Source organism: Nothobranchius furzeri, chromosome 3 (assembly GCF_043380555.1).
Source record: "Nothobranchius furzeri strain GRZ-AD chromosome 3, NfurGRZ-RIMD1, whole genome shotgun sequence".
In the NCBI taxonomy this organism is placed as follows: domain Eukaryota; kingdom Metazoa; phylum Chordata; class Actinopteri; order Cyprinodontiformes; family Nothobranchiidae; genus Nothobranchius; species Nothobranchius furzeri.
The window spans coordinates 81,883,900-81,895,787 of record NC_091743.1 but is presented as its reverse complement, the minus strand read 5'-3'; the positions used below and the strand labels follow the sequence as shown (position 1 = coordinate 81,895,787).

General features: G+C 43.2%; 2 protein-coding genes across 4 annotated transcripts in view; one reads left to right on the top strand and one right to left on the bottom strand.

The window, feature by feature from the left end:
- Positions 1 to 1,832: 1,832 nt before the first annotated feature.
- Positions 1,833 to 3,507, top strand: LOC107384562 (pro-opiomelanocortin). Its single transcript, XM_015957884.3, has 3 exons — positions 1,833 to 1,939; positions 2,496 to 2,616; positions 2,793 to 3,507. The coding sequence occupies exons 2-3, from the start codon at positions 2,500 to 2,502 to the stop codon at positions 3,315 to 3,317; spliced, it is 642 nt and encodes a 213-aa protein (XP_015813370.1). The 5' UTR covers positions 1,833 to 1,939; positions 2,496 to 2,499; the 3' UTR covers positions 3,318 to 3,507.
- A 1,692-nt stretch (positions 3,508 to 5,199) lies between these two features.
- Positions 5,200 to 11,888, bottom strand: part of lrrfip1b (leucine rich repeat (in FLII) interacting protein 1b) — a 28,759-nt gene continuing 22,070 nt past the window's right edge. For 2 of the 3 annotated variants that reach the window (XM_054735423.2, XM_015957875.3), the window contains 5 exons: positions 10,516 to 10,565; positions 10,334 to 10,445; positions 10,177 to 10,256; positions 9,756 to 9,860; positions 5,200 to 9,628 (listed from right to left, as the gene is read on the bottom strand). In XM_054735423.2, the coding sequence (XP_054591398.2) occupies positions 9,518 to 9,628; positions 9,756 to 9,860; positions 10,177 to 10,256; positions 10,334 to 10,445; positions 10,516 to 10,565 (458 nt within the window). In that variant the 3' untranslated portion in view covers positions 5,200 to 9,517. The remainder of the gene's footprint in view (positions 9,629 to 9,755; positions 9,861 to 10,176; positions 10,257 to 10,333; positions 10,446 to 10,515; positions 10,566 to 11,888) is intronic. The other variant, XM_054735424.2, reaches the window with a different exon arrangement.

Sequence of the window (11,888 nt, the reverse complement as noted above, 5' to 3'; positions counted from 1 at the left end):
TCTATCTATCTATCCATCTATCTATCTATCTATCTATCTATCTATCTATCTATCTATCTATCTATCTATCTATCTATCTATCTATCTATCTATCTATCTATCTATCTATCTATCTATCTATCTATCTATCTATCTATATCTATCTATCTATCTATCTATCTATCTATCTATCTATCTATCTATCTATCTATCTATCTATCTATCTATCTATCTATCTATCTATCTATCTATCTATCTGTCTGTCTGTCTATCTATCTATCTATCTATCATCTATCTATCTATCTATCTATCTATCTATCTATCTATCTATCTATCTATCTATCTATCTATCTATCTATCTATCTATCTATCTATCTATCTATCTATCTATCTATCTATCTATCTATCTATCTATCTATCTATCTATCTATCTATCTATCTATCTATCTATCTATCTATCTATCTATCGGAGGGTCGGGTCATGAGGGCAGCAGCCTAAGCAGAGACGCCCAGACTTTCCTCAAACCAGCTGATTGGACCAGCTCCTCCAGGAGAATCCCAAGGTGTTCCCTGGTCAGCCGAGAGACAGAGTCCCTCCAGCGTGTCCTGGGTCTTCCTCCTGATTTGGACGTGCACAGAAAACCTCACCCGAGAGGCGTCCAGGAGGCATCCTGACCCGATGCCACCTCAACCGGCTCCTCTCAATGTGGAGGAGCAGCGGATCCAATCTGAGCTCTCTCTCTCTCTCTCTCTCTCTCTCTCTCTCTCTCTCTATATATATATATATATATATATATATATATATATATATATGAGTGTGTGTGTGTGTGTGTGTGTATGTATATATTTGAAAACTTCCACAGTTATGTTGATGATACTCAGTTATATTTATGTTTATCAAATGCAGGCCATTTATCCGTAAGCCCTGATGAACCTAAGCAGTTCGGTAGAGAACAGGCTTGCCTTGAAGACATAAAAATCTGGAAGACTCTGACTTTCTGCTGTTAAATCCTGACAAGACTGAGGTTCTCATCTTTGGACCAGAACCTCAGAAAAGGAAGTGATGGCAATAAATAAGCTATTGAGAACAAAGTAAAGAACCGTGTGGAACCTCTGGGTTCCTTGTACAGTACATGAATAGGAAACTTTTACTTACTGGCTTAATGAACCGACCTGCGTTGGAATGTTTTCCATGTGGAGTGCTTTGAGATGGCTCTTGTCATGATTTGGAGCTTTATAAATAAACTGAATTGAACTGAATTGAATCCTTCCATCCACCCACCTATCCACTCATCCACTTCCATGACCAAGACCCCTGTAGACCCTGACACCTGCAGGTCATGACGCCTCTGAATGAATTGTAGTCATCTTCAGGGAGCTATACCAAGATCAGAACTCTAAACCTCAGAGAGAAACCTGAACCTGGTCCTGAAGCAGCATTGGTTCCAGGAGGACCTGGACAAAGGACTGATCTGTAATGGAACACCATGAGTCACTGGTTTGAATTCTGTGGTTCCTGTAGTGACGACATGTCACCTTTGAGCTAATCCTTGTGATCAGAGTCTGACCTTTAATTCCGAGAAAGGAAGTGACATGCTTACGCCTTTGGTTCTGGTTCTGGTTCTGATTAAACATCAAGTCTTTTAATTTATCGGTTTGTGTTCAAACTTTGAATTGATCTATAACCTCCTGAAGCTAACGCTAACGCTAACGGGAGTGAAGAAGATGTTCTACTGAGTGGTGTTTACCAGCTGCTGATGACGTGAGTGTGTGTGTGTGTGTGTGTGTGTGTGTGTGTGTGTGTGTGTGTGTGTGTGTGTGTGTGTGTGTGTGTGTGTGTGTCCTTGACAGACAGAGTATAAAAGTTGAGCAGCAGGTTGAATCATCAGAGGAAGAGACGAAACAAGAAGCATCTTCATCCAGGAGACCTTCAGCAATAAGAGGAGGAACAGGAAAACAGGTGTGGAGCTTTAAACCTTCTCTGATTTAATGTTTATTTCATGCTGATTTCATTTTCTCTGAAGTCTTATTTTAATCCTGTGTTATGTTTCACAGAGTCACAAACTTTTGAAACGATTTCCAATGAAAAAATAAGTTATTATTTATTAAAATTCATCCAAAACCACATTTAAGCAAATGATTATTTGTTATGTATAAATCAGTTTGTGTGAGTGGGTAAATGGGTTTTTGAGCTTTGCTGATTGATGACAGAGTAAATAATTAAATCTTGCTTTTTCATCATTACGATAAGATTAAATAAGTCAAGAAATTACATTTTTAAGACAACACACACTCTAAAAAATTTATGTAGGTTTAGTAAGAAAAAATTACAATAAATTAATTAAATAATGGAATTATTTTGCTGTTGGTTGATCCCCCCCCCCAACCCCCAAATATATTACTTCATTTCTCATTATACATATTTCATCTTTTCAACTAATGTCGTTGCTCTTTATGAAATAAAAGTACTTGAAACTGTTTGCTCATCTTTCCTCCTGTCTCTGATTGGTGGATAGGAGGATGTGTCCTGCGTGGCTATTGGTGGTAGTGGTGGTTGTGGGTGGAGCCAAAGGAGCTGTCGGTCAGTGCTGGGAACACCCAAGCTGCCAGGATGTGCACAGTGAGGGCGGCATGATGGTAACGGCTTTCTTCTGCAGAACTTTAGTTCCACAGATTTATTTAAAAAGCAGCTCTGGTCCAGATGAAGGTTTCAGTTTCTTTAAAGCATCTGACTTGATTTAAGTAATCCTGGCAGCCATATTGTTTATTCTCAGTTTTCATTCCTGAAATGCAATATCTCTTCTTGGTCTCAGGACTGCATCCAGCTCTGTCGGACCGACCTCACAGCTGAAACCCCCCTCATCCCAGGAAGTGCCCATCTTCAGCCCCCCAATCCCCCCTCAGAGCCCTCCTCCATCATCTCCTTCTCTCCTCAGGCCAAGCGCTCCTACTCCATGGAGCATTTCCGCTGGGGGAAACCCGTCGGCCGCAAACGCCGCCCAGTTAAAGTCTACTCCTCTGATGATGTTGCAGAGGAGTCTGCTGAGGTGTTCCCTGGTGAGATGAGGAAGCGGGAGCTGACCAATGAGCTGCTGGCAGCTGTAGGAGAAGAGGAGAAGGCTCAAGAAGTGATGGAGGAGGCAGAGGAGGAGCATCAGCAGCTTCTGGGAGATCTCCAGCAGAAGAAAGATGGCTCATACAAGATGAAGCACTTCCGCTGGAGTGGGCCACCAGAAGGAAAACGTTACGGAGGCTTCATGAAGAGCTGGGAGGAGGGGCGGCAGAAACCGCTGGTGACGCTCCTCAAGAACATCATCAACAAGGAGGAGCAAAAGTGAGAAGGGCCAAGAGGAGGGAGAGCAGGAGGAGGTTTCCAGCTGATCAGCAGCAGAGATTCTAGCAGTAACTACTAAACCGTTGAACATCAGCTGAGAGGGAACGAGAGCGATGGAGACGTTTAGAGATGTTTAAAATTTAAAGTTTGATGTAAATAAATTATTTATTACATGAAAACAGCTGAAGCAGAAACTCTAAGTGTTTGTGTTTCTTCACTTGTTGGAAACATGATCGATGGTCCAAACTCAAACCCTGTCTCATCTAGATGAGAAGCTGAAAGACCTTCTGCAGGGTCATGAGGTCTAGATGAGGGTCTGGGATGAGGCTCCTCCTGAGTCCTGATCAGGTTTGGAATAAAATCAGAAAAGTGAACCAGAGTTCTTAATCTGAACATCTGGTCAAAGGTTTTTCAGCCCTTCAGCGTAGTGACGGTTGAGTGAAAGGTCAGAGTTCATCCCATTGAGGCGAGTCACGATCAGATGAGGACCTGATGGGTTCAGTCCTGAAGGTGAACACATGATGTTACATGACGAGGATTTATTTTACAAAAACAACACCTTTTAGAGATGTTTAGAACGAAGGTGCAGGTTTTCCTTTAAAAGCTATATTTTATTAAAAATAATCAAATTATTATTTTGACGGCACAACACTGGCTTTATGTTTACATCTCCCAGCCAACAGAGGGCGCCATTGCAGAATGCCAAATAGTCTGCTGTAGAAAACGGTGGACTCGGCAAGTCAAGCAGCTGCTTCTGAGCCCAGAAGATGTCGTTATCCTTCTCAGAAGAAGAACGACCAAGTTTGGGCGAAGCCTACAACAGACAGACACAAATAAAAAACGTCATCGGCAGCAAACCTGGAATCCCGACAGCTGGAAACCTTTTTCTACTGATGCAACTACAACCTCCACACACTAGATGTCGCTTTGGTGTTCCTGTTCCATATTCTGCCTTTAAAGGGCTGCCATGACTCAGGATGTGGAAGTATCCACATTTCAAAGGAGACAACTGAAAAAGCTGAATACTGGTCAGATTATACAGGATCAACCTCTCCAAGCTAATATTGAGTTATTGTAACCCAGCCCCACTCGTTGAGTTCATTTATTTATTTACTGAGAACCTCAATAGCTCCAATCTCAGTGCAGGAGCCATTCTTACTGGGGTCTCCGACATTTTCATGAAATTTTGCATCAAGCCTTACCAAGACATAATAACTGGACTGGTCAATGAAAATTTGTAAGTGGCTACAGCCCTCAGTCTAACCAGCAGGCTGCCTGTTTTATCCATCAGAACGAGCAACACACAGGAGCACGGTGCCTGCAGAATATAAGGCGAAGCCTTCTCAACCCGGAAATTAAAAAAACGACGTTCCCCGAGGGGTTGTGATGGAAAATAATTGCCCATTGCCCATTTCGGGGCAGCAGTAGCTCACTTGGTAGAGCGAATTGCCTCATAATCGGAGGGTCATGGGTTCGATTCCAGCTCCCGCCAGGGGTATCCTGCTGTTGTGTCCTTGGGCAGGACACTTCACCCAACTTGCCTGTGTTAGTGGTGGTCAGAGGGGCCGACGGCGCCAAATGGCTGTCAGACCTCCCCAGGGCGGCTGTGGCTACAAGTAGCTTACCATCACCAGCAGTGTGTGAATGTGAGAGTATGTGTGAAAAAGCGTCCTTGGGTGTCTAGAAAAGCGCTATATAAGTTCAATGCATTATTATTATTATTATTTAGAGATGCATTCATTAGTTCTCGCAATGTAATATTGTAGTACAATTGTACTTTTGAAATATCTCGTTAGTTTGAAATCACATCTGATAACGGGAATAAAACTTTAAACATAAAAAATGTAAAACCTTGGTAGTGAAAATACAACCAGTTTTCATTTGATCATACCAACTTTATTCATAAAAAGCATTTATAGCATTAGTATGAGTGAACAAGAACAAAATAAAATCACTAACATCTGAAAAACAACAAACACTTTCAGTTAGAGCTGCAAGACTTAAAGAAAACTAAATAAATGACATCAGTTAAAACACAAACCAGTTAAACGTGTTTAAATGATGCTGGTGGTTCTATTTCCAGCTCCGGGGCAAACAGAACCATTAACACTATTTTAGCTCTGATTTCTCGTTTTGATCTGTTTTGCTGGGATGACTTTCATTTTTATTTAATTAAATCAAATTTTGTTTTTATCTGTTTAATGAAATAAAAAGCAAAGACTATAAAACTTTCCACTCTACACATGAAGGTGTGAGCCTCACGGTTTGTTCTGAGGTTCTGACCAGCAGTCTGTTCTCTATCAAACGTTCTAGACCAGGGGTGTCAAAGTCAAACTCACACGGGGCCGAAATGAATATCTGGGACGGAGTCGAGGGCCAAACTTAATATTTTTTGAAAAAGTGACGGCAAATTTGCACATTTTCTTTATCAACATATATGCAATTTTGAAACTTTTAATTTGGAAACAAACTTATTTTTGCATCAACACTGAATGTGGAATAACCAAATTACACACAAGCAAGTCAGTTTTAAATGAAACGTATCAGTGGTATTCATTACTTGTGGTATAATCAGCATTTTTAAAATCTATTCAGGATTTATGTTTTCTTGTTAATTTTTCTAATTTATTCTCCTTTTTTTCTCCTGTAATAAGTGTCATCACTGCTGTGACGTCTAGCTTTCCCCACTGAGGAACAATAAAGGGATTTTCTATTCTATTCATCTATCTGCAGCCTTTCCACTTCCTGTTCTACTGCAGGTTAAATCTTTTCTCACGGGCCAACAACAAAATAAATATATCATTTTATCTTAAATGAAAATGCAACATCTCACCTGTTTCATGTTTTGGAGCAGAAAAAGAGCATAAAACCAAAATATTTAAAGCTCAGTTTGCTCCACTGGTTTACTGTGATGCTCACCTGTTCCAGCCAGATACCTGCATCATGGGGTTCAGCTCTGAGCTGAGGAGGAGACTCCTGTTGTTTTGTTCATCTTCATCATAATAATGACAACACTAGATGACAACAGGTGCTCACAAAGATTTGTGCTGCTGAACATGGAGAGTGTCTGAGCAGCTTGACCACATTAATGTGTGTCGGGGAGGAAAAATAAAAACTACAGCAGCCACAGAGCCGTGCTGATTTGAGCGTATCGCTGCTCGCTGGAGTTATATCAGCTCTGTCTGGAAGTTAGTTGGAAAACTTTCTCTTTCAGTCGTGAACACATTACTGAGCGGTTAAAATCTCCATTTCTGGGCTTCAACGTCGGCAAACAGCTGAGTAAACTCGGCGCTGAGTGAGAGGAGTGTTTAGTTTGTCCGAGACAGCGGAGCTGCTGCAGACACCTAGCCTGGCAAGCCAGACTAAATAAATGTATTATTTAGTCTGGCAACGCTCCATTGATGGCTCTCAGTTGTAGGGTGGTTTCTACCATTGTCTTTCAAATGATCTCCGCATGCTACTGGACAATGAATGTGACATACTCACCGCAACAGCTATCAGTAAATGAGGCGGCCCACAGTTGAAGGAGAAAACACATCATTTTTTCTAAAAAGAAAAAGCACTTAAATACATCTATCTGCTCCTGATTGTAATGAAGCCCAAGTTCTAATAGTCCAAAATTGATGTAAAAGCCGTTTCAAACGAGCTGTCGCCATCTTGTTTCCCTCTGTTGCATCATCCCACCCACCAGGCATATAGAGTGCCCTGATTGGCCCACAAAGCGGATAAAGCTCTGTGATTTGTTCACTAAGCAGATAGAGCACTATGATTGGCCCACCATTATGGATCAATCACAGCTCTTTATGTGTTTGAAACTCCTCTAGAGAGCTGTGATTGGCTAGCCAAAATGCTGTTAGGGCTGCAGAGGCTCCAGTGGAGCGTTCCTAGACCAAACTTTGCAAAGCAAGAATTTGGTCTAGTTCACTAGGCTAGCAGACACCGGCAGCAGACGCTTGAAAAAACACAAAGGAGGGGACGCTTCGGCCCTGCGGCCCGTGCTAAAGCCATAAAGCATCATGGGAGTTGTAGTCTTTGCGGTAACATCAGCCAGCGGGTCAGTTTTTAACATATTTTGATATTTATCTTCCGGGCCACATAAAAATGCTGTGTCTGACACATGTGTTCTAAGAGATTGTCGGCCCAGTAGAAGCAGGACAGTCCTCTGGTGCGGGCCATGTCTGGTAGGAGGACAGGAGCCAGACCAGATGATTGGATCAGAGCATGCAGGTTCTGGATAAACCTCCTGACCCCAGATCAAGGCTCCTAAATCCATCTCCAGATGCTGGTCATTGTTTCCATGAGAATAACCGCCACTTTTATTGGAGTGTTGTTTGATTTACTGATTGGTCAGTTGGTTATATGACTTATTAGTTGGTCTGTTAGTTTGTTGAGTAAAGTGTTGGTTGATTGATTAGTGGAAGACGTTAGGAAGCTGGGGATTTACTGTCGTTGGCTACAAAAATCTTTGATGCAGACGTATCTTGTCTTCAACAGAGCTCTAATTAGACAGCTCTGGTTACAAAGAACTACCTTCTTGTTCTACGAACCGCGGTGCCCAGCGTGAACTCTGAGAGCAGAATAATTTATTATTGTTTACCAACACTGTACACAGCCTTACCATCCTGATCTAATGGGATTCAGTCTGAAGTCTGATTCTTTAGGATCTAACCAATCAGACAGAGGAGGATTCTCCTTAACCGTCACCAGTGATACAAACATCTGATGGGCGGGGCTTTAGAGATCCCTGATGTCACAGATCATAAAGACCATGGTGGATCTTTAATGTAGCAAAAACTGAAGAACTGGTGGTAGATTTAGGCAGAATCAGTACATACGACTCCTGTTTCCATCAGAGGAGGCGTTGTGGTGATGGTAGAGGACCATGGAGTGAACTAGGCTCTGAGCACTACTCTACTTTAATAAAAGCATTCGTCTCTATTTTTGAGACAGCTCTGGTCTTTCAGCGTCTGGCAAATTTTGCTCAGGAGGTTTAATAAGTGTATGTGATGACCTGCTGGGGCAGCAGACTGAAGGTGGCAGACACCAGCAGACTAAAAGAATCAAAAAATGTTGGGGTAGAACCAAAGAGGAAACTCTTTCTGCCAAAAGAGAAGCCAATCCAGAAGTGACAGCAACTGCAAATCTCAACTCTTCCATTAGGGGCTGGCTCCAGAAAGGAAAACGCTCCCATCGACTCCCATGTTGAAAATGTCAACTTCACAGCATAAATAAGCATGTTTACAGCCTGGTTCCAAAAACAATTTTAGATTTATCAGGTCAAGTTTACCGTCGTGGCAGCCCTGAGGGGGTGAATGTTTTTGCAACTCATCTGTTTGGATGTAATTAAAGGTTAAAATGATGAATAATTAGGGGCGTGCCTATTGGCAGGCAGCAGATGAGCCATCGGCACTAGCACTAGCAGCTTGCCGTCCTGCTTGCTCCATGGAAGGCCTCAGCCTCAGCCTAGATTAAAAGTGTTGCAGACTAGAAAGCAGAGGTAGCAGAGTCACTCAACCATGACTTTCTGGCTAAAAACGCCTTCAAGCTCCTGCTTTGGTTAGCTCAGATAGCTCCTAGCTACATCAGCACAGGGTTTGATGGGTGTCAATCATCTGCCCCCACTCTCCCAGCCCTGCTCTCAGCTCCTTTTTGTATTTTCTGGGAGTGATGAGAAGTGGCCAAGACGGTGGTGAGAACCGCCCACTGGGTTTCAGTTCAGCTCTTCAGCAACCTGCGGGCCAGGAGGGTTCATCCATTATACACACAGTCTCATTATGGACATCACTGAGACAAGATTTTTATCTTTTCCTCTTTAACTTGTATAAGATAACTGTTTTTAGTACCCGAGTCTGAATGTGTATCCGATAGTTTTACCAGCTGGAGCTTCAGCCTGAGACTAATAAAGTAAATTTGAACCGGGGTGAAGCTTTATCTCTGCAGATGTTTCACTCAGATGAACCATGAGACCTCAACCTCTCTTACCAGGACCTGAATCCTCACCAGGAACCAAGTCCTCACCAGGACAGGACCCAAGTCTCTCTGGACTCAGGACCAGATGAATCTATTTTATTTTGGTCCATGTTTAATTATTTGGGTCTTCAGGTGGTGAACTCTAGGCTTCAGTCTTGTTTGTGGGATCTGGGTCTGGTGGTGGCTGTGGACTAGAACCTCACCAGATCTGGAGGGTCATCCCAGGACGAAGTGTCACTGCTGGGCCAGCAGGGCGTTCCTGTTGGCTTTCATTTTCTCCAAGCGCTTGGACAGGTGGTTGTTAGTGGACTCCAGCTCTCCGATCCGCTCCAGAGCCCAACGGAGCTGCAGGATCAACACAATAAATCCAGAGGTTGAGTCCACAAATGAAACACAATGGAGACCCAGAGAAGATCCAACGTGAATATTTCAAGAGTTCCAGGAACCAGACAGGTGTTCCGACATGTCTCACCTCTCTCTGCAGTCGTCTCTTCTCCACCTTCAGCTCATCTTCCATCTTTTGGGCATTCTCAGATTCTGATTTGTAGCGACTCACCTTGCCCTCAAGTCGGATCACCTGAGCAGGTTCACAGAGAGTTACGGGTCCTGAGAGCTTGATTTTTAGTAATTAAGCCACAGATTTAATTAATCTGGTTTTACGTGTCTAAACCCGCTAGATTACTGTAAAAAACGGAGAAGTTTAACCCAATGAAGGTCCAGTTTTCTGTTCCTATCTGACCTACCACCATAAAAAAGAACTTATTACCGCATCCAAGTCAAGTCTCGAAATATGATAAAAATTTGGTTTTATTTCTGAAGGACTGTCGTAGCAGTGCTGACAAGTTATTGGATAATTTACTGACTTGAAACCAAACGAACATGTTAGAGCTTACATTTTGCTCCAGAGCTGTGACTTCCTGTTCAGATTTGACCAGTTTAAACTTCAGATCACTCATCTGCCTGTTAGTGTCTCCTGAGATAAAAGAAAAGGAGAACGACGCTTAACTTCACTGTGCAGCAGGTAAGCATCAGATGCATGCAGAAACTCACTCTGCATGTCCAGCAGAAGAGATTCCATCCCATTCTCGAGCCTCTCCTCCTCTGGATTCTTGACTCTGTCAGCCTGGTTCTTCTGATGGAGCTGAGACTGTAACAGCCTCACCTGTCCACATGGACATTAGTGGATTTCTGACAATGGTTTCACCTTTTTGACCAAAGTTTTCTTCTCTCACCTGCTCTTGTAAACTTTCTTTTTCTTCCAACTGTTTCTTCAACTGCAGCTCTGCAACACAGCAAAGAAACAACAGCTGTTTAAGCTTCTGCTGTTGCAGCATCCAAACAAGAGCATCGTGCCACCTTGATCAGACCTGTTTATTAAAGCATTCTACCAAAACCAATTTGTCATAATGTTATTCATTTCGTTGCCGTTATCAGATAAACTGGATGGTTTAACTTGAAGATGTTTCAGGTTTCCTTTTTTGGATAAACGTTATACTGTATGGAGTCCAAGATGGCGGCAGGTGTTTAGAACACGTGCTTGAAGCTCCTGACTGGCCTTTTAAAAAGTGGCTTTTAGCCCAAAATGTAAATGAAATGCCAGAACTGACGTGCATTGTGGTCCCTCGGCGGCTCAGTAGAATGGCGACAAATACTGAAAAAGAGCAAGAGCACTCATACTGCTGCCCAGGAAGTAGAAGCATCCTTGTGGCGGTTTGTAGCCGCAGCAGTCTCAACTCCTTCAAATCAATTGACACCAGATTGCAGCCCTAATAAATCTGATATGTTGAAGCTGAAAGATAACACAATCAGAGCATTGAAGTCTGACTTCTCACAGATGTTGGAGGTTAAACTGAAACAAGGGAGAGCCGCGTGCTGGGAGTCGAGCTACAGAACGCATCGGTGGAGCTCTGTCCACAGTCCACCTGGTCTGATAAGGTTATCTCCCTATGGAACACAGAGGTAGAGCTAAAGAAGGTCATTTCGGCATTGCAAGGTAAATATGATGATCTTGAAGGGTGATCGAGAAGATGCAACATTTGGATTCTTGGAGTTCCAGAGGACCTCAGGTCTAGCCGGGGCGACGGTGGCACAGGAGTTAAGGGCTCGCCCCATAATCGGAAGGTTGCAGGTTCGAGCCCCGCTCAGTCTGTCGCTGTCGTTGTGTCCTTGGGCAAAACACTTAACCCACATTGCCTGCTGGTGGTGGTCGGAGGGACCGGTGGCGCCAGTCCTCGGCAGCCTCGCCTCTGACAGTGCGCCCCAGAGCAGCTGTAGCTACATCGTAGCTCATCCCCACCAGTGTGTGAATGTATGTGAATGGGTGAATGACTGATTGTGTTGTAAAGAGCCTTGGGGGGTTCCAGGAATCTAGAAGGCGCTATATCAAATACAGGCCATTTACCATCTAGCTCGACCACAGTGGTGTGGAGAATGCTGAAGGGTGTGCTGTAACTGCAGAAAGAACCAATAACAGACTGATTCCATAGAGCCTCTAATCAGGTGAGCAACAAACATCAAGCTACAATCTTTACGCTACGTTATTAATAACTACACAGAGATTCTTACTTGCACATGTTTCCGCGGCCAGTTTAACGGGCAGCGGTTG